General features: G+C 46.5%; 1 protein-coding gene across 4 annotated transcripts in view; it reads right to left on the minus strand.

Annotated features, from left to right (window-relative positions):
• plxna2 (plexin A2) overlaps positions 1-18,675 on the minus strand; it is a 574,692-nt gene that overhangs the window by 7,897 nt on the left and 548,120 nt on the right. For all 4 annotated transcript variants that reach the window (XM_073030937.1, XM_073030940.1, XM_073030939.1 and 1 more), the window contains 5 exons: positions 18,265-18,364; positions 15,945-16,135; positions 13,269-13,438; positions 2,725-2,937; positions 814-964 (listed from right to left, as the gene is read on the minus strand). In XM_073030937.1, coding sequence (XP_072887038.1) covers positions 814-964; positions 2,725-2,937; positions 13,269-13,438; positions 15,945-16,135; positions 18,265-18,364 — 825 coding nt within the window. The remainder of the gene's footprint in view (positions 1-813; positions 965-2,724; positions 2,938-13,268; positions 13,439-15,944; positions 16,136-18,264; positions 18,365-18,675) is intronic.

Below are 18,675 nucleotides of genomic sequence, written 5' to 3' on the forward strand. Positions count from 1 at the left end.
TCAGTACAACATATTTAGGAGGCCATTTCAAACGTATTTTAAAAATCTCTGAGAGGTGAGAGGTGGGGCGGCAGTTAGCGTAGTGGTTAGCACAGTGCTTCACAGTACCGGTGACCGGGGTTCATTTCCCGACGGTGCCTGTAAGCAGCTTGTGCCTTCTCCCCGTGACCGAGTGGGCTTCCTTTCGGTGCTCCAGTTTCCTCCCACATAGCAAAGGTGTGCAGGTCGGGTAAGTTAATTGGTCATTGTTAATTGTCCCATGATTAGGCCAGGGTTAAAACCAGGGGGTTGCTGGGCACAGCGGCTCGAAGGGCCGGAGGGCCTATTCCACACCGTATCTCAATAAATAAATAATGGAGGTCTACAAGATGATAAGAGGCGTAGATGCAGTGGGCAGGAAGAGACTTTTCCCCAGGGCAGAACTGGCTCATATGAGAGCATTGGAGGGAAGTATAGGGGGGGCTATCAGAGGTAAGTTTTTTTTTATTGAGAATGGTGGGTGCATGGAACACCCTGCAAGTTGTGGTGGTAGAGGCAGCAGATACATTAGGGGCACTGAAGAGACTCTTAGACACACAGATGACAGAAAAATGGAGGGCTAAGTGGGAGAGATTTGATCTTGGAGTAGGTTAAAAGGTCGGAACATCATCATGGGCTTAAGGGCCTTGTCTGTGCTGTAATGCTCTGCGTTCAGAAGTATTGAATGCCCCTGTTTATTTTAATATCGCTGGGGCAGTGGTCCACTAACCGAGTTGTTAGTTCACAATTGAACAATTGTGAGAACCAGAACTTGGAGCAGGCGCTGGAACTCACCTCTTCGCTGTATTTGGTAACATAAGAGTAGATCTCGTTCAACGCGCTCAGCATGTTGAACTCGCTGACGTGCAGCCGCGACTGCTCTGCCAGGTAGGCATTCATGTCCTGATCACTGATGGCAGACATTTTGGCTATATCAGCATAATACCTTGGAAGCAAAGCACACAGGCGTGTAATTTCAGCAGGCAGTTTGAATAACAAGCATGGTTCACCATTTACCATCATCACAGGTATCTGCCCCAAACTTCATCCCCTTTTCTGTGCCAGCACAGTATTAACACAGTAACCTCATCCCACACCATGTTAACTCTAAACCCCTCCCACACCATGTTAACTCTAACCCCTCCCACACTGTGTTAACTCTAATCCCTCCCACTCGGTGTTAACTCTAATCCCTTCCCACATGATGTTAACTCTGTAACCCTGTACCAAATTGTATAACCTCCCAACCACACCCCATTCCACACTGTGTTAATGCTATAACCATAACCCACACCGTACAGTTCCCAAACCCCACCCCATCCCACATTGTGTTAACTCTGTAACCATAACAAACACTGTATAATCTAACTAATCTCTACCCCATTCCACTGCTATACGCTGCTGTTTATGCCTACAAATTACTTACACTGGGGTCAATGTTTGTAAAGAGTGGGCAAGCTACAGTGTAACTGGAAAACTGGCGGGCTCCCACCAGCACATCCTCCGACTCTGTGGGTCACTGCCACAAAATGATGCTGTACAGTTTGATGTACATGTGACAATGGAAGCTCATCTTTATCGTTCTGCTGGCATGCTGAACAATCGTTGCCTGCAGCCTGGACTCTGTGAACTGTGCTGGATGGGAACTGATTCAAGATTGAATGGGCATCTTTCTGTGGAGCACCAGCACAGGGAGACGGGACAAGGTTAGACTCGATTAGTGGGCCACTGGTTCAGAGACTCGGTTAGTGGGACATTGGTTCAGTAACTCAGAGACTCGGTTAGTGGGACATTGATTCAGTAAGAGAGACTCGGTTAGTGGGACATTGGTTCAGTAACTCAGACTCGGTTAGTGGGACATTGATTCAGTAAGAGAGAATCGGTTAGTGGGACATTGATTCAGTAAGAGAGACTTGGTTAGTGGGACATTGGTTCAGTAAGCTAAAGGAATGTTCCCAGCACACCAATCCAGTACAGCAGATGCAATACATTTCATTAAGTCATCAGGAATGAAGTGTTTCAGTTACAGTGACCATTAAACTGCTGGACTGTGGCAAACACCCATCTGCTACACTCTTGGTTTCCCTCCCACATTCTGAAGACAATCTGGTGTGTTATGTGGTCGCTGTAAGACACCCCTTAATGACAGAACAATGCAAGGTGGTTAATGAGATTGAGGGAGAATAAACTGCAGAGGCACTGTGAGATACGGAGGGGGGAAGCCAGACTGATGGATTTGTTCCACATTAAAACCATAAGACATCGGAGCAGAATTTGGCCATTCAGCCCATCGAGTCTGCTCTACCATTCCATCAAGGCTGATTTATTATCCCTTTCAACCCTGTTCTCCAGCCTTCTCCTCATAACCTTTGACACCCTTACTAATCAGAAGCAATCAACCTCCACTTTGAATATACTCAAATAAGCTCCACAGCCGTCTGCAGCAATGAATTCCACAGATCTACTCCCCTCTAGTTAAAGAAATTCCGGTTCTCATCTTAATTGTAATGGGATGTCTTATTCTGAGGCTGTGCCCTCTGGTCCTAAACTGTTCCACCTTGGAAACATCACCTAGCAGGGCCTATGGTACAGCAGCCTTAGAAAGCAGCTCCCTGTGCCTTTGTTTGCAGCTTTTTCAAGTTATCTTCACCAATCTTGGCTGAATGTGAGGAACACTGGCGCAGGGTGATGCCATGACACACTCACCTCTCAACCCAGCTCTTATAGTTGGGGATGTCCTTGGCATACAGCAGCTTGTTGGATGGTGAGTCCTTGCCGAGACGGTGTTCTGAGGTGGAGCAGGAGTCCATAAAGGTCTGTGCCACCACGGAGAGGCAGGCATCCGTGATACTGCTCTTGTGGATATCGAACACAAACTGCGGGTTCTTAATGACGTTGACCCAGAACCGCAGAGGTAGGCTGAAAATCAGACCGACACCTCATTAAAATCACATCAACTCCCTGAGCTCACCACCTCTTGATATGTTAGGAATCTTGAAATAAATTCAAGAAAAAAGATGAAGATTTCGCAGATTAAGGGTCTCAGCCTGAAGCGTCAACCGTTTACATTCCTCTCCACAGATGCTGCTCGACCTGCTGAGTTCCTTCGGCAATTTTTGTGTGTGTGAGTGAAGATAAGGATTATTTGCCAAATGTATATCAAAACATGGAAACACACAGTGAAATGCAACGTTTGCTCCAATGATCAACGCTGTCCGAGGATGAGCTGGGGGCAGTCCGCAAGTGTTGGCATCCTTCTGGCACTAACATAGCATACCCGTGACTTCCTAACCCTAAAGTGCGATCTTTGGAATGAGACTACCTGGAGGAAACGTGTGGCTACGGGGAGATCCTTACAGACAGCAGTGGAAATTGAACCCCAATCTCCCACACTGTGAAAGGGCAAGATGGCTTGGAGTTTGCCAAATGTGTTCAGGAAAGTTTTCTAAATCAATATATATAGGTACCAACGAGAGAGGATGCAATACTTGATCTCCTATTAGGGAGCCAGACAGGTCAGGTGACAGAAGAATGTGTAGGTGAACATTTTGGGTCCAGTGACCATAATGCCATTAGTTTCAAGTTAATTATGAGTAAGGATAGGTCTGGTCCTCGAGCTGAGATTCTAAATTGGAAAAAGGCCAATTTTGTGGAAATGAGAAAGGATCTAGGAAGAGTGGATTGGGATAAGTTGTTTTCTGGCAAGGATGTGTTCAGTAAGTGGAAGGCCTTCAAAGGTGAAATTGTGAGAGTGCAGAGTTTGCATGTTCCTGCCAGGATTAAAGGCAAAGTCAACAGGCATAGGGAACCTTGGTTTTCAAGGGATATCGGTGATCTTGTTAAGAAAAAGAGAGAGGCGTATAGCAGGTATAGGCAACAAGGAACAAATGAGGTGAAGAGCATAAAAAATGTAAGAAAATACTGAAGAAGGAAATCAGGAAGGCAAAAAGAAGACACGAAGTTGCTTTGGCAGATAATGTGAAGGTAAACCCAAAGGGTTTCTACAAGTATATTAAGAGTAAAAGTATAGTAAGGGACAAAATTGGTCCCCTAGAAGATCAGAGTGGTCATCTATGTCTGGAGCCTCACAAGATGGGGGAGATCTTTTGCATCAGTGTTTACTCAGGAAACTGGCACAGTGTATATGGTAGGAAGAGAAACAGGCAGTTGTGTCATGGAACATATAGAGATTAAAGAGGAGGTGCTTGTTGCCTTACAGCGAATAAAGGTAGATAAATCCCCCGGATCTGACATGATATTTCCTCGGACCTTGAGAGAGACTGGTGTAGAAATTGCAGGCGCCCTGGCAGAAATATTTAAAATATCCTTAGCCACAGGTGCAGTGCCAGAGGATTGGAGGGTAGCTCATGTTGTTCCATTGTTTAAAAAAGGCTCCAAAAGTAAACTAGGTAATTACAGGCCGGTGAGCCTGACATCAGTAGTAGGTAAATTATTGGAAGATGTTCTGAGAGATCAGATATACAAGTATTTGGACAGTCAAGGGCTGATTAAGGATAGTTAGCAAGGCTTTGTGCGTGGTAGATCGTGTTTAACGAATCTTGTAGAGTTTTTTGAGGAGGTTTACCAAGAAAGTAGATGAAGGAAAGGCTGTGGACATTGTCTACATGGACTTTAGTAAGGCCTTTGACAAGATCCCACATAGGAGGTTAGTTCAGAAGGTTCAGACACGAGGTATCCATGGAGAGGCTGTAAACTGGATTCAAAATTGGCTGTGTGGGAGAAGACAGAGAGTGGTAGTGGATGATTGCCTCTCAGTCTGGAGGCCTGTGATGAGTGGTGTGCCTCAGGGATCTGTGCTGGGACTATTGTTGTTTGTTGTCTATATCAATGATCTAGATGATTATGTGGTAAATTGGATCAGCAAGTTTGCTGATGACACTAAGTTTGGAGTTGTTGTGGACAGCGAGGAAGGCTTTCAAAGCTTGCAGATGGATCTGGACCAACTGGAAAAATGGGCCAGAAAATAGCAGATGGAATTTATTACAGACAAGTGTGAGGTGTTGCATTTTGGAAGGACAAATCAAGGTAGGACATACACAGTAAATGGTAGGGCACTGAGGCATGTGGAGGAACAAAGGGATCTGGGAGTTCAGATACATAATTCCCTGAAAGTGGCATCACAGGTAGAGAGGGTTGTAAAGAAGGCTTTTGGCATCCTGGCATTCATAACTCAAAGTATTGAATACAGGAGTTGGGATGTTATGATGAGGTTGTATAAGACATTGGTGAGGCCACATTTGGAGTATTGTGTACAGTTCTGGTCACCTAACTATAGGAAGGATATCAGTAAGATTGAAAGAGTGCAGAGAAGATTTATTAGGATTTTGCCTGGTCTTCAGGAGTTGAGTTACAGGGAAAGATTGAACAGGTTAGGACTTTATTCCTTGGAGCATAGAAAAATGAGGGGGGATTTGATAGAGGTTTACAAAATTATGAGGGGTATAGACAGAGTAAATGCGAGTAGGCTCTTTCCACTTAGATTAGGAGAGATAAATATGAGAGGACATAGCTTTAGGGTGAAAGGGGAAAGGTTTATGGGGAACATTAGGGGGAACTTCTTCACTCAGAGAGTGGTGGGAGTGTGGAACGATCTGCCATCTGACTTGGTAAATGCGGGCTCACTCTTAAGTTTTAAGAAATAATTAAATAGATACATGGATGGGAGAGGTCTGGAGGGTTATGGACTGGGTGCAGGTCAATGGAACTAGCAGAATAAAGTTTCGGCACAGACTAGAAGGGCCAAATGGCCTGTTTTCTGTGCTGTAGTGTTCTATCTAATCACTGGCGCTGTAATGTGTTGTGCTAACTGCTACACTACTGTGTGGCCCACAATTCCAGAAGAACAGAACTCTTTCCTCCCCGTGCTACTTTGCAAATCACCTGAGAGGAGATCAGTTTCCCCATTAGTTCGTGTGCATGGGAAAGGAGGTGCTGGGGGTATCACTGGAAGAGCAGCAGCTCTGCCAGATAAGGTAACTAGGACAGATGGGGGAGGCAAAGAGGGGTGGGGAAGGGTTACCCAGCTCCCTGACATCTTCATCCACAAGATCATAAGATGTAGGAACAGAATTAGGCCATTCAGCCCATCGAGTCCTCTCTGTCATTTGAATATGGCTGATTTATTATCCCATTCTCCTGCCTTCTCTCTGTAACATTTGATGCCTTGACTAATCAAGAACCTATCAACTTCTGCTTTAAATATACTGAATGACTTGGCCTCTACAGCTATCCGTGCCATTGAGTTGTACAGATTCACCACCATCTGGCTAAAGAAATTCCTCCTCATCTCTATTCTAGAGGGATGCCCCAGTATTCTGAGGCTGTGCCCTCTGGTCCTAGACTCACTCACTGTAGGAAACATCCTCTCCGCATCCAGTCTGTCTAGGCAAGGGGTTCCCAACCAGGGGTCCATCGACGCCTTGCTTAATTGTACTGGTCCATGGTATAAAAAAAGTTTGGAAACCTCCAATCTAGGCTTTTCAATATTCAGTAGCTTTCAATGAGATTCCCCCCCCCCCCCCACACCATTCATCTAAACTCTAACAAGTACAGTCTCAGAGCTATCAAAACTCTCCTTATACATTAACTCTTTCATTCCCAGGATCATTCTTGTAAACCTCCTCTGGACTGCCTCCAATGCCAGACCATCCTTTTTTAAATATGGATACTTCACTGCTAAAGTTATTGCCCTTTTTACCCCTGCCCCCCCTACTTCCTTGTTCTTGCTAAGTTTCAAGATTCTGTACTGCAAGGTAAATGCAAGCTGTGGTACCCCTAGTGTGGGGAGAATTCTGAGTTGCTTCATGAATCTCCCAGATGCCGATGTGGAAATGAGGAGAGCAGAGGAGGGTTTGGGACAGAGATTCGCAGCTGGTGGTATTCCATAGAGACCCCCAGGACTCAATGCAGTGCAGCTCTGATAGGATCAGACACTCGGGATTGATAAGCCTTTAATTAAAACGATAAGTAATCTTATCAGCTCCTATCCCTTTGCACAAATTGCACGGCAGATAATTGGGATGAAAATCACTCTTAAAGCTATTTACAATGTTCACAAATGTGATTTTTCAGGGTTTGATTCTGTACCAGAACTATACAAATTCGCAATGATTCGCTGTGTTAAAAATGGCTCAAAATGTTGCAAAATCAATAAAAGCTTTTCTTGTCAAATCATAGGATTCTTGTTAACAAGGAACACAGAACACTACAGCACAGTGTGGACTCTTTGGCCCGTGATGATATGCTGAACTTTTAACCTACTCTGCTAAGCCTCCATTTTTCTATCATCCATGTGCCTATCCTTAAACGGCACTGATGTGTCTACCTGTCCTCACCCTGGCAGGGTGCTCCTTACACTTGTGGCAGAACAGGACAACAGGACATCTGGGTGCACAGACATTTATTTGTTTACTAAATGTTTAATTTATTTATTGAGAAACAGCTCAGAATAGGCCCTTCGGCCCTTCGAGCCTCATTGCCAGCACTTCCCAGATTTGATCCTAGCCTAATTTACAACCATCAATTAACCTACCAACCGGTACATCTATGGAGCTGGAGCACCTGGAGGAAATGCACATGGACATGGGGAGAACGTGCAAACTCCTTACAGGCAGTGGCGGGAATCGAACCCTGCACTACCTGTACTGCAAGGTGTTGTGCTAATCACTATGCCACCGAGCCGCCCCACACTTTTCAGCATTCCTCTCTGCTGTGGAGGCATGGCGCACTGTTTGCCTTATATATCAGCAGCTCTACAGGTGAAGTTTACCAGGGCTGAGACCCATCATCATGAGCACCCCACGGGTCACCGGTCATTAATAAAATGGACAAGTATTATTTATTACAGAATGCTAAAGGACCTCGGCAGGCCAGGCAGCATCTATGGAACTGAATAAACAGTCGACATTTCAGGCCGAGATCCTTCTTCAGTACTGAAATAGACGGGGAAAGACAGCAGAATAAAGGTGGGAGTAGGGGAAGAAGGATAGCTGGAAGGTGATAGGCAAAGCCAGGTGGATGGGAAGGGTAAAGGGCCGGAAAGGAAGGAATCTGATAGGAGAGGAGAGTGGACCATAGGGGAACAGGAAGGAGGAGGGAACATAGAACATAGAACATAGAATAGTACAGCACATTACAGGCCCTTCGGCCCACAATGTTGTGCCGACCCTCAAACCCTGCCTCCCATATAACCCCCCACCTTAAATTCCTCCACATACCTGTCTAGTAGTCTCTTAAACTTAAGTCTCTTAAAGTGCCAGGAATATAAGTGGCCCTGGGTTTGAGGCTGGTTTGTCTTGTCAGTATCCTGTCCTTGCCTCTGTGGGGTTTGTCTTGTCAGTATCCTGTCCTTGCCTCTGTGGGGTTTGTCTTGTCAGTATCATGGCCTTTCCTTTGTGTGGGTTTGTCCTGTTGGTATCCTGTCCTTGCCTCTGTGGGGTAAGTCAGGCTGTCCTTGCTGTTACCCTGACCCTGAGTGTATCTGCCTCCACCACTGACTCAGGCAGTGCATTCCACGCACCAACCACTCTCTGAGTGAAAAACCTTCCTCTAATATCCCCCTTGAACTTCCCTCCCCTTACCGTAAAGCCATGTCCTCTTGTACTGAGCAGTGGTGCCCTGGGGAAGAGGCGCTGGATGTCCACTCTGTCTATTCCTCTTAATATCTCATCCTGGGGAAGTGATATGCAGGTGTGAAGAAGTGAAAGGTCAGGGAACAGGAATGGGAATGGGAAATAAAATGCTGGGCCCCTGGGAAGTTCTGCTTTTGGCGGGTGGAGTGGAGGTGCCCCACGAAGCAGTCCCAGTTTACGATGGGTCTCACTGGTGTGGAGGAGGCCACATTGAGAGCACCGAACACAACAGACCACCGCAGCAGATTTGCAGGTGAAGGGTTGCCTCACCTGGAAGGACTGCTGGGGTTCCTGAATGGAGGCGAGCGAGGAGGTGAATGGCAGTTCGTTTGCAGGAATAGGTGCCAGGAGGGCGATTAGTGAGGAGGGATGAATGGATTAAGGGAATCAAAGTTCAAAGTAAAATTTACCGGTATTATCAGAGTACATACATGTCACCACATTCTTTTTCCTGTGGGCATATTTAGAAAATCTATAAAACAGTCACTGTAAACTGGATGAATGAACATCAAACTGTGCAAATGCAAATATAAATAAGTAGCAATAAGTAATGAGCATGAATTAACAAAATAAAGAGCCTTAAAGTGAGACTATCGGTTGTGGGAATACCAGCAGAACGAATGGAGTTATTCCCTTTTGTTCAAGAGCCTGATGGTTGAGGAGTAATAACTCTTCTCGAAGCTGGAGGTGTGAGTCCTGAGGCTCTTGTACCTTCTACATGATGGCAGCAGTGAGAAAAGAGCATGGCCTGGGTGGTGAGATCTTTGAAGATCGATGCTGCTTTGCTACGGCAACGTTTCATGTAGATGTGCTCAGTGTTTGGGGGGGGGGGCCTTCACCTGTGATGTGCTGGGCTGAACCCACTACCCTCTGTAGGATTTTCCGCTCAAAGGCGTTGCTGTTCCCATGCCAGCCAGCCAGTACACTTCCCACCGCACATCTACAGAAGTTTGTCAAGGTTTGTCAGTCCCTTTGGAGTTCCTTCCACTAAACATTTACTTTGAGTGAATGAGTATTATTCATTTCTTTCGAGTGTGTCACAATCCGCAGGCACACTGCCTTGAGATAACAGAGGTTCCTCCAAAGGACAGCTCATGGAGAGAACACTTCAACTCACCTTGATGTCACTTTCATGTCATAATTCCTCAGATTACTCTTATCTTAGTGCTCATTAGCATTTAAAGTCAGTGTGACTCACTCGTTCACTTTCTCCAGCTGTCAAGTTCACCAATGAAAGTGGAATTTATCTCTGCCGCACAACAGCAAAGATCAACTCTCAGAAAAGAAGCAGGCACTCGGGGCTCGCACTTTATTCTTCACTTAATAGATTTTCTACAGCTGCTGTCCACAATACTTCTATCCTCAATATTCCACAAAACCTACAGGGCCTGTTTTTATTCTGGCAGCATCCTCCTTCCTTTCCAGACCAGAAGAAGGGTTTCACTCCAAATTGTCGACTGTTTGTTCATTTCCACAGATGCTGTCTGACCTGCTGAGTTCCGTCAGCATTCTGTGTGTGTTGCTTTGCTTTTCCAGTATCTTGCGCCTATATTTTTGATAACAGTACCTCCAGCGCCTGTATTGATTAACACTATAAAGATTCTGCAGATGCTGGAAATCCAAAGCAACACACACAAAACGCCGGAGGAACTCAGCAGGTCAGGCAGCATCCGTGGACGTGAATGAACAGTCAACATTTTGGGCTGAGACCCTTCTTCAGGACCTAAAAGTAAGTGGGGAAGATGGCAGAATAAAGAGGTGAGGGGAGGAGGATAGCTATAAGGTAATAGGTGAAGCCAAGTGGGTGGGAAAGGTAAAGGGCTGGAGAGGAAAGAATCTGTTAGGAGAGGAGAGTGGACCAGAAGGAAAAGGGAAAGGAGGGGGGCCCAGGGGGAGGTGATAGGTGAGAAGTAAAATGTCAGAGTTGGGAATGGGAGTGGGGGGGGGGGGGGATGGAAAATATTTTTTACTGGAAGGAGAAATCGATATTCATGTCACCTCATATGGAATGTAAGGTGCTGCTCCTTCACCCTGAGGCATGCGAGGAGGCCATGGTGCGACATGTCAGAGCGGGAATGGGAATTGGAAAATATAGGAGCAGAATTAGTCCATTTCATGCATCAAGTCTGCACCGCCATTCCACCATGGCTGATTTATTATCCCTCTCAACCCTATTCTCCTGCCTTCTTCATAGAAACTTTAAAGCTCTTACTTATCAAAAACCTATCGAGGGCCGCTTTAAACATACGCAATGATTTGGCCTCACAAGCCAGGTGGCGGTGAATTCTATAGATTTCCACTCTCTGACTAAAGAAATTCCTCCTCATTTCTGCTCCCTCTCATGCTAGACTCCCCCATTATAGGAAGTAACCTCTCCACTTCCACTCCACATGCTGGAGGAACTCAGCGGGTCAGGCAGCATCAACGGAGGGAAGTGGGCAGTCGACATTTTAAATCGAGATGAAGAGGTGAGGAGAAGTGGTTTGCAAGAGCTGGTAGGTGTTGGGTGAATCCAAGTTTGGCAGAGGTCTCAGCCCAAAGTCAGTGATACTGTCAAACCCAACTCAGCCCTCTTCTGTGAACTGTCTCTCCATAACGTGATTAGGAATAAGAATACTATGTTAACTTGCAGTTTGAAATAGTAGTAAGGAAGGAAAACTAAGTGCTAGCATTTATTTTGAGAAGACAAGAATAAAAAATAGAGGATATAATGCTGAGATTTTATAAGGTGTTGGTCAGACCACTTTTGGGGCATTGTGAGAAGTTTTGGGCCTCAAATTTGAGAAAAGATGTGCTGCCTGGAGAGAGTCTATAGGACTTTCTGGGAATGAAAGGGTTAACATATGAGGAACACTTGATGGCTCTAGCCTGCATTTGCTGGTGTTTAGGAGGATGTGGGACGGGGGTTGTGAGGAGGGATGTCACTGAAGCCTATTGAACATTGAAAGGCCTGGATAGAGTGGATGTAAAGAGGATGTTCTCAATAGTAGGAGAGGTGAGGAAAAGAGGGCACAACTTTAAAATTAAAGGATGTCCCTTTAGAACAGAGATAAGGAATTTATTTAGCCAGAGGGTGGATGCATGCAGTATACAGAATAAGGTAGATGACCCTGCACCACAGTTAGAGATTAGCAGCTATGATGTTGTGACCATCACTGAGTCATGGCTGAAAGATGATCATAGTTGGGATGCTAGAGTCCATTATTAAAGATGAAATAGTGGCATATCTAGATAGCAGTGATAGGATTGGGCCGTGCCAGCATGGATGTACCAAGGGCAAATCATGCTTGACTAATCTATTGGAGTTTTTCGAGGATGTAACCAGGAAGTTAGACAAGGGAGATCCAGTGGATGTAGTGTATCTCGATTTTCAGAAGGCATTTGATAAGGTCCCACATAGGAGATTGGTGGGTAAAATCAGAGCTCATGGCATTGGGGGGAAGATATTGACATGCATAGAAAACTGGTTGGCAGATAGAAAGCAAAGGGTAGCGGTGAATGGGTGTTTCTCAGAATGGCAGGTAGTGACTAGTGGGGTGCCACAGGGCTCGGTATTGGGACCACAGCTGTTTACCATTTACGTCAATGATTTAGATGAAGGCATTGAGAATAACATCAGCAAGTTTGCTGATGATACTAAGCTGGGTGGCAGTGTGACATGTGATGAGGATGTTAGGAGAATTCAGGGTGACTTGGATAGGCTGGGTGAGTGGGCAGATACTTGGCAGATGACGTTTAATGTGAATAAGTGTGAGGATATCCACTTTGGGAGTAAGAACAGGAAGGCAGATTATTATCTGAGCGGTGTAGAGTTAGGTAAGGGAGAAATACAAAGAGACCTAGGAGTCCTTGTTCATCAGTCACTGAAGGTGAATGAGCAAGTGCAGCAGGCAGTGAAGAAGGCTAATGGAATGTTGGCCTTTATTACAAAGGGAATTGAGTACAAGAGCAAGGAAATCCTTTTGCATTTGTACAGGGCCCTGGTGAGACCACACCTGGAGTATTGTGTACAGTTTTGGTCTCCAGGGTTAAGGAAGGACATCCTGGCTGTAGAGGAAATGCAGCGTAGATTCACAAGGTTAATTCCTGGGATGTCCAGACTGTCTTACGCAGAGAGGTTAGAGAGACTGGGCTTGTACACGCTGGAATTAAGGAGATTGAGAGGGGATCTGATTGAAACATATAAGATTATTAAGGGATTGGACAAGATAGAGGCAGGAAATATGTTCCAGATGCTGGGAGAGTCCAGTACCAGAGGGCATGGTTTGAGAATAAGGGGTAGGTCATTTAGGACAGAGTTAAGGAAAAACTTCTTCTCCCAGAGAGTTGTGGGGGTCTGGAATGCACTGCCTCGGAAGGCAGTGGAGGCCAATTCTCTGGATGCTTTCAAGAAGGAGCTAGATAGGTATCTTATGGATAGGGGAATCAAGGGATATGGGGACAAGGCAGGAACCGGTTATTGATAGTAGATGATCAGCCATGATCTCAAAATGGTGGTGCAGGCTCGAAGTGCCGAATGGTCTACTTCTGCACCTTTTGTCTATTGTCTATGTGAGCATTGCTTTATCAGAGTGCCCCTCGGCAAAACATTTCTCCTACCAGTTACTCTTCCAGGTGTGCCGAACGTCCGTGTCGTGGATGACATGCCGGTCCGCCTGCTCATCCAGGAAGTCAAACATGTACTTAATGGCGAGGGGCAAGGCACTGCCTCGGTGGACAGTGCTGAAGAGCGTCTCGAACAGGTCATCCACAAACTTCTGCAGCGTGCCCTGTGGAGAAGAGAGTGGGGATGGCAGTCAGTGTTCGGGGCTTCACCTCGAGGACAGTGCGATGGAGTGAGCCGCAGGGCTAGTGCACAGGGGTACAGCAGTTAGTGTAACCCTTTACAGTGCCAGGGTTCAATTCTTGCTGCTGTCTGAGAGCAGTTGGTATCCTCTCCCTGTGACAGCGTGGGTTTCCTCCGGCTGCTCCGGGTTCCTCCCACATTCCAAAGACGTACAGTTACGGTTAGTGAGTCGCGGGCACGCTACGTTGGTGCCAGAAGCGTGGTAACACTTGCGGACTGCCCCCAGCACATCCTCGGACTGTGGCGGTTGTTGATGTAAAACGAAACATTTCAGTGTGTGTTTCAATGTACGTGGGCAAATAAAGTTCATCTTTAACATATTTAATCTTAAAAACATCAGAACAGCAGCACGACCTGTCAACATGCTCCTCCATTTATTACAAACGTTGCTCATCCGACCTTGATGTCAAAACCATGTCTGCAGCATCCCCCCACCCTGAGAATTACCTGCCCCTTTGTTATCTGTCTGAACCCAACTCCCACCTCATCCCTCCCTCTCCCACCTGCTATCCCCCCCCCCCCATCCCACCTGGAGCCCTTGCCTCAGCACAGCCCCTCAATTCCTGCCCAGGAGGGGAGGGGGACTGAGGGTGAGGGAAGGGGGAAATGGGGAGAGGGGAATGGTAAGGGAGAGAGGGGGAGTGGTGAGAGAGGGAGGGGAAGGGGAAGATGGGGAGGGGGAGGGCCTGGAAGAGTGAGGAGGGGAGAGGCGCAATGTTCCCTCTAAGGTTGTGCATGTGTGCGCATGTGCACATCTTTTGCTACTCGGGCACAAAGGAATTTAAACTGCGCACAAAAGGTTGTCACAAAGGATGTGGAAGCCATAGAAAGGGTGCAGAGGAGATTTACAAGAATGTTGCCTGGATTGGGGAGCATGCCTTATGAGAATAGGTTGAGTGAACTCGGCCTTTTCTCCTTGGAGCGACGGAGGATGAGAGGTGACCTGATAGAGGTGTATAAGATGGTGACAGGCATTGATCATGTGGATAGTCAGAGGCTTTTTCCCAGGGCTGAAATAGTTGCCACAAGAGGACACAGATTTAAGGTGCTGGGGAGTAGGTACAGAGGAGATGTCAGGAGTAAGTTTTTTACTCAGAGAGTAGTGAGTGTGTGGAATGGGCTGCCAGCAACGGTGGTGGAGGTGGATATGATAGGGTCTTTTAGATAGGTACATTGAGCTTAGAAAAATAGAGGGCTATAGGTAAGTCTAGTAATTTCTAAGGTAAGGATGTGTTCAGCACAGCTTTGTGGGCTGAAGGGCCTGTATTGTGCTGTAGGTTTTCTATGTTTCTATGTTTCAACCCTCTAACTCGTTGGCATGTTAAGTATATTTCATGATCATACACACACACAATCTCATTTCCTTTTCCGATTTCTGATGTGGACAGTGTTGACAATGTGGAGATTGAGATGATTTGTCTGCAGATTTTAGAACTGGTTTATTTATACTGTTTTTATTGAAGACATTTTTCAATGTACCCATGTTGTTGTCACTGGGCAAAGAACTGCACAGCACAGGATTTTTGTGCACACTGGTCGTTACAAATTAGAGGGAAGGTTGGAGGGGAGAGGGAGGAGGAGTGGGGAGAGAAGGGTGAGGGGAGGGGAGGGGGAGGGGAGGGGAGGGGGAGGGGAGGATGAGTGGGGAGTGGGGAGAGAAGGATGAGGGGAGAGGGGAGAGGAGAGGAGGTGGGGAGAGGGGGAGGAGAGTGGGTAGGGAGAGAAGGGTGAGGGAGAGGGGAGGAGAGGGGAGGAGAGGGGAGGTAAGAATGAGCGGGGAATGGGAGAGAAGGGTGAAGGAGAGGGTGGGGAGGATGAGTGGGGAGTGGGGAGAGGAGGATGAGGGGAGGGGAGGAGGTGGGGAGAGGGGGAGGAGAGTGGGTAGGGAGAGAAGGGTGAGGGAGAGGGGGAGGGGAGGGGAGGTAAGAATGAGCGGGGAGTGGGAGAGAAGGGTGAAGGAGAGGGTGGGGAGTGAGGAGAGAAGAGTGAGGGAGAGGGTGGAGTGGGAGGGGAGGTGGAGAGGGATAGAGGAGGGGGGAGTGAGAGAGAGAGAGAGAGAGAGAGTCAGATGTTAGGGATGGGATTTCCTGGAGGTAAGACACACCCACAGTGTCAGTACCTGAAGACGTGGCGTTAACAGGATCCGACTCCACAGGGAAGGAAAGATTGCTGGGAACTGATGCCACCCTCATGGGCCTCCCCCGTGTTGTGACTCGCACAGCAGATGTGAACAGTTACTGTGGCCTGTCAAAACTGTAGAAGCTGTCACAGATTAAAGAGCAAGTAAGCTCCACAGTAGACGGGCTGGTCATCAGAATTCTGATAAGATTCAGATTCAGAACAGCAGCATTCCTCCATCTCTCATCTCCCTCCCTGCTCTGTGCCCGTCCCCAGCAGTCCAGGCTCACCGTCCCGCTGGATCAATTTACCTTCGTTGCCAGCAGCCTGGTCAGGTAGATTTCAGAGACCATCTTGCTGCCGCGATCCCCCTCCTTCTGATCTCCATGATCGTGGTTCTTTACCAAGTGCCAGACCTTGACGCCACTCTCCAAATCCGGCGTGATCATCGGAGCCCGGGATCGCAGGCTGTCAGGGCTTCCCGTGTACCGTAAGGTGGAGTCTGTGGGACACACCTCCAGTTAGACCAGTCACTGGGCAATAATCATGTCCAATTTCACAGCACGTTGTATCAGTCCTGAGAGTACAGTGCAAAAGTCTCAGGCACAGATTGTACATATAGCTAGGGTGCCTAAGACTTTTGCACAGTACTGTAGTCATTTTATATATTGCACTGTACTGCTGCCACAAAAAAAAACAAATTTCATGACATATGTGAGCGATGTGATAAACCTGATTCTGATATGTCTCACTATTGTGGACTGAGAGTGGGAAGGGGGCAGGGAGAGGAGAATCATGGTTGGGAAAGGCAAAGGGAGAGGGGAGGGAGCAGGAAGCACCACAGAGATATTCTGTAATGATCAATAAACCAATTGTTTGGAATCCAATGACCTTGCCTGGTGTCTTACGGCTGAGTGTGTCTATACCTGCGTCAACTGGCTGTGGACTCAGTTCCACCTCCATACCATTTCCTCAAAACCCTCAATTCCCATAACGTGCAAATATCTATCTGATCTTGTGTTAATTATGTTTAATTAGGTGGCCTCTGCTGTGCTGTGTCACTGGGCAGAGAATTCCACAGATTCACTACACTCTGGGAAAAACCGTTTCTCCTCATCTATGTCCTACATCTATATCCCCAAATTTTGAGACTATGTCCCTTAGTTCTAATCTCACTTACCAGTGGGAACAACTTTCCTGCCGCCATCTTATCTATCCCTTTCATATATTTGTATAAGATCCTGTCTTGCACTGAATTTTAGTGAGTATAATTCAATCTCTTGTCCTAGGCTACCGACTCCACCCCCACCATCTCTGGAATCAACTTGGTGAACATCCCCTTCAACACCTCCAAAGCCAGTATCACTTCTCTCAGGTAATGACACAGTACCTGGGCGGGGCGTCACCAGTATCTAGTATAGTTGCAGCATAACCTCCCTGCTCTTATATAGATGAGGAAAGGTCCTCCTCGCTCACAAGCCCAGTACGTACGTTGAGGCAGTCATGGAAAAACCACGGGGAGCCTCTGGTGTGGTTGAAGACCTTCCTCGCTGAGGTTTGTATTGGGCTCTAAAACCTTACTCCAGGCTAACCAGCCTCTCTATAACTTGAGAAAATCTGCAGATGCTGGAAATCCAAAACAACACCCAGAAAATGCTGGGGAACTCAACAGACCTCAACTGTATTGTCCAGGAGAGCTATCCTGTTGTATTGGAAGGATCCTAATCCACCTACTGGTTTTTTCTGGCTCCCCTCCATTATGTCGTGTTTAAGCTTGGAGAAAATTAGAAGTCGGATGTTTGATGCATCTTTCAAATTTGAGCAAACCTGGTGACCTTTCATTCAATATTTTCATATGATTTAAATCTTTTTTTTACTTCTTTAGGTAATCTTTTTCTTCTTCTCCGTGATGTTTCAGATTTGACCAGGGTTTTTTCCCCCTTTTTTCTTGTAATTATATCCTCAAATGGACTGCCCAGTCTCCTTTTTCTGTTTTAGTTCAGTGGGGTTTTTTTTCTTCTCAATAATAGAATTTTTGAGTCTTTTTTAATGAATTGTTAAGAGGAGTTGTGGTTCATTTTATATTTTAGCTCAATACCATACATGGTTTTGACAGTGTATATTCCTTTCTTTGTTTGTAGTTATATTGAAATATGTATTTGAGATAACTTCTCCCCTTTAAAAAAAGATTGAAATGGAAATGGAACTCAACAGGCCAGGCAACATCTACGGAAATGAGTAAGCAGTTGACATTTTGGGCCAAAGCCCTTCTTCAGAACTGGAAAGGAAGAGGACTCTCGAAGGGAAGATTTAAACTTCTTGAGGGTAGGCAAACCCCTTCCTTTCCAGTCCTGAAGAAGGGTCTCGACCCAAAGCATCTTTTTTCCATAGATGCTGCTGGACCTGTTGAGTTCCTCCAGAATTTTGTGCGTGTTGCTTTCTCTATACCTTGTTCAGATAAATCTGCGACATCACAGTTCTGCTCAGAACAATGTCCACTGTGACTGAACAGAGGGGTTCCTGGGCACCCTACTGAGAAAGAATGGCAAGAGAATCCAACAAAACACTATAACCATGGGGGGAAGGGGGAGGGGAAGGGGGAGGGGGAGAGGGAGCGGTATCTGGACTTACCGTAGCGGCTAATGGATGTCCGGCACATGGTGGTTGTGGTTGGAACGTTGTAAGAAGAGGTCTGTTTGGGAACCAACGCAACAACTGATCGATCAGATACCTGTGAAATGATTGAAAGGTTGATTCATAGAGTTCAGACTGAAGCCTCCATAACACAACAAAAACAATCACTTCAATCAAACATATTCCTCCCCCCACCCTGTCTGAGTAGATCTTGGATGTTGGCAGGTGCTCAGCCTCTAGGCAACTCACTCTGCAACCTTACAACACATTTGTTAATCCACACTTGCGCTGTTCGAGACGGCACACTACAGACAGGATGTAGGTGCAGTGAAGGGGATGCAGAGGATCCTCACTAGGATTCTGAGGAGGCTGCCTGGATTCAAGAACTTTGGAGAGAAATTAGATCAT

The sequence above is a fragment of the Hemitrygon akajei genome, chromosome 27 (assembly GCF_048418815.1).
Source record: "Hemitrygon akajei chromosome 27, sHemAka1.3, whole genome shotgun sequence".
Taxonomy (NCBI): domain Eukaryota; kingdom Metazoa; phylum Chordata; class Chondrichthyes; order Myliobatiformes; family Dasyatidae; genus Hemitrygon; species Hemitrygon akajei.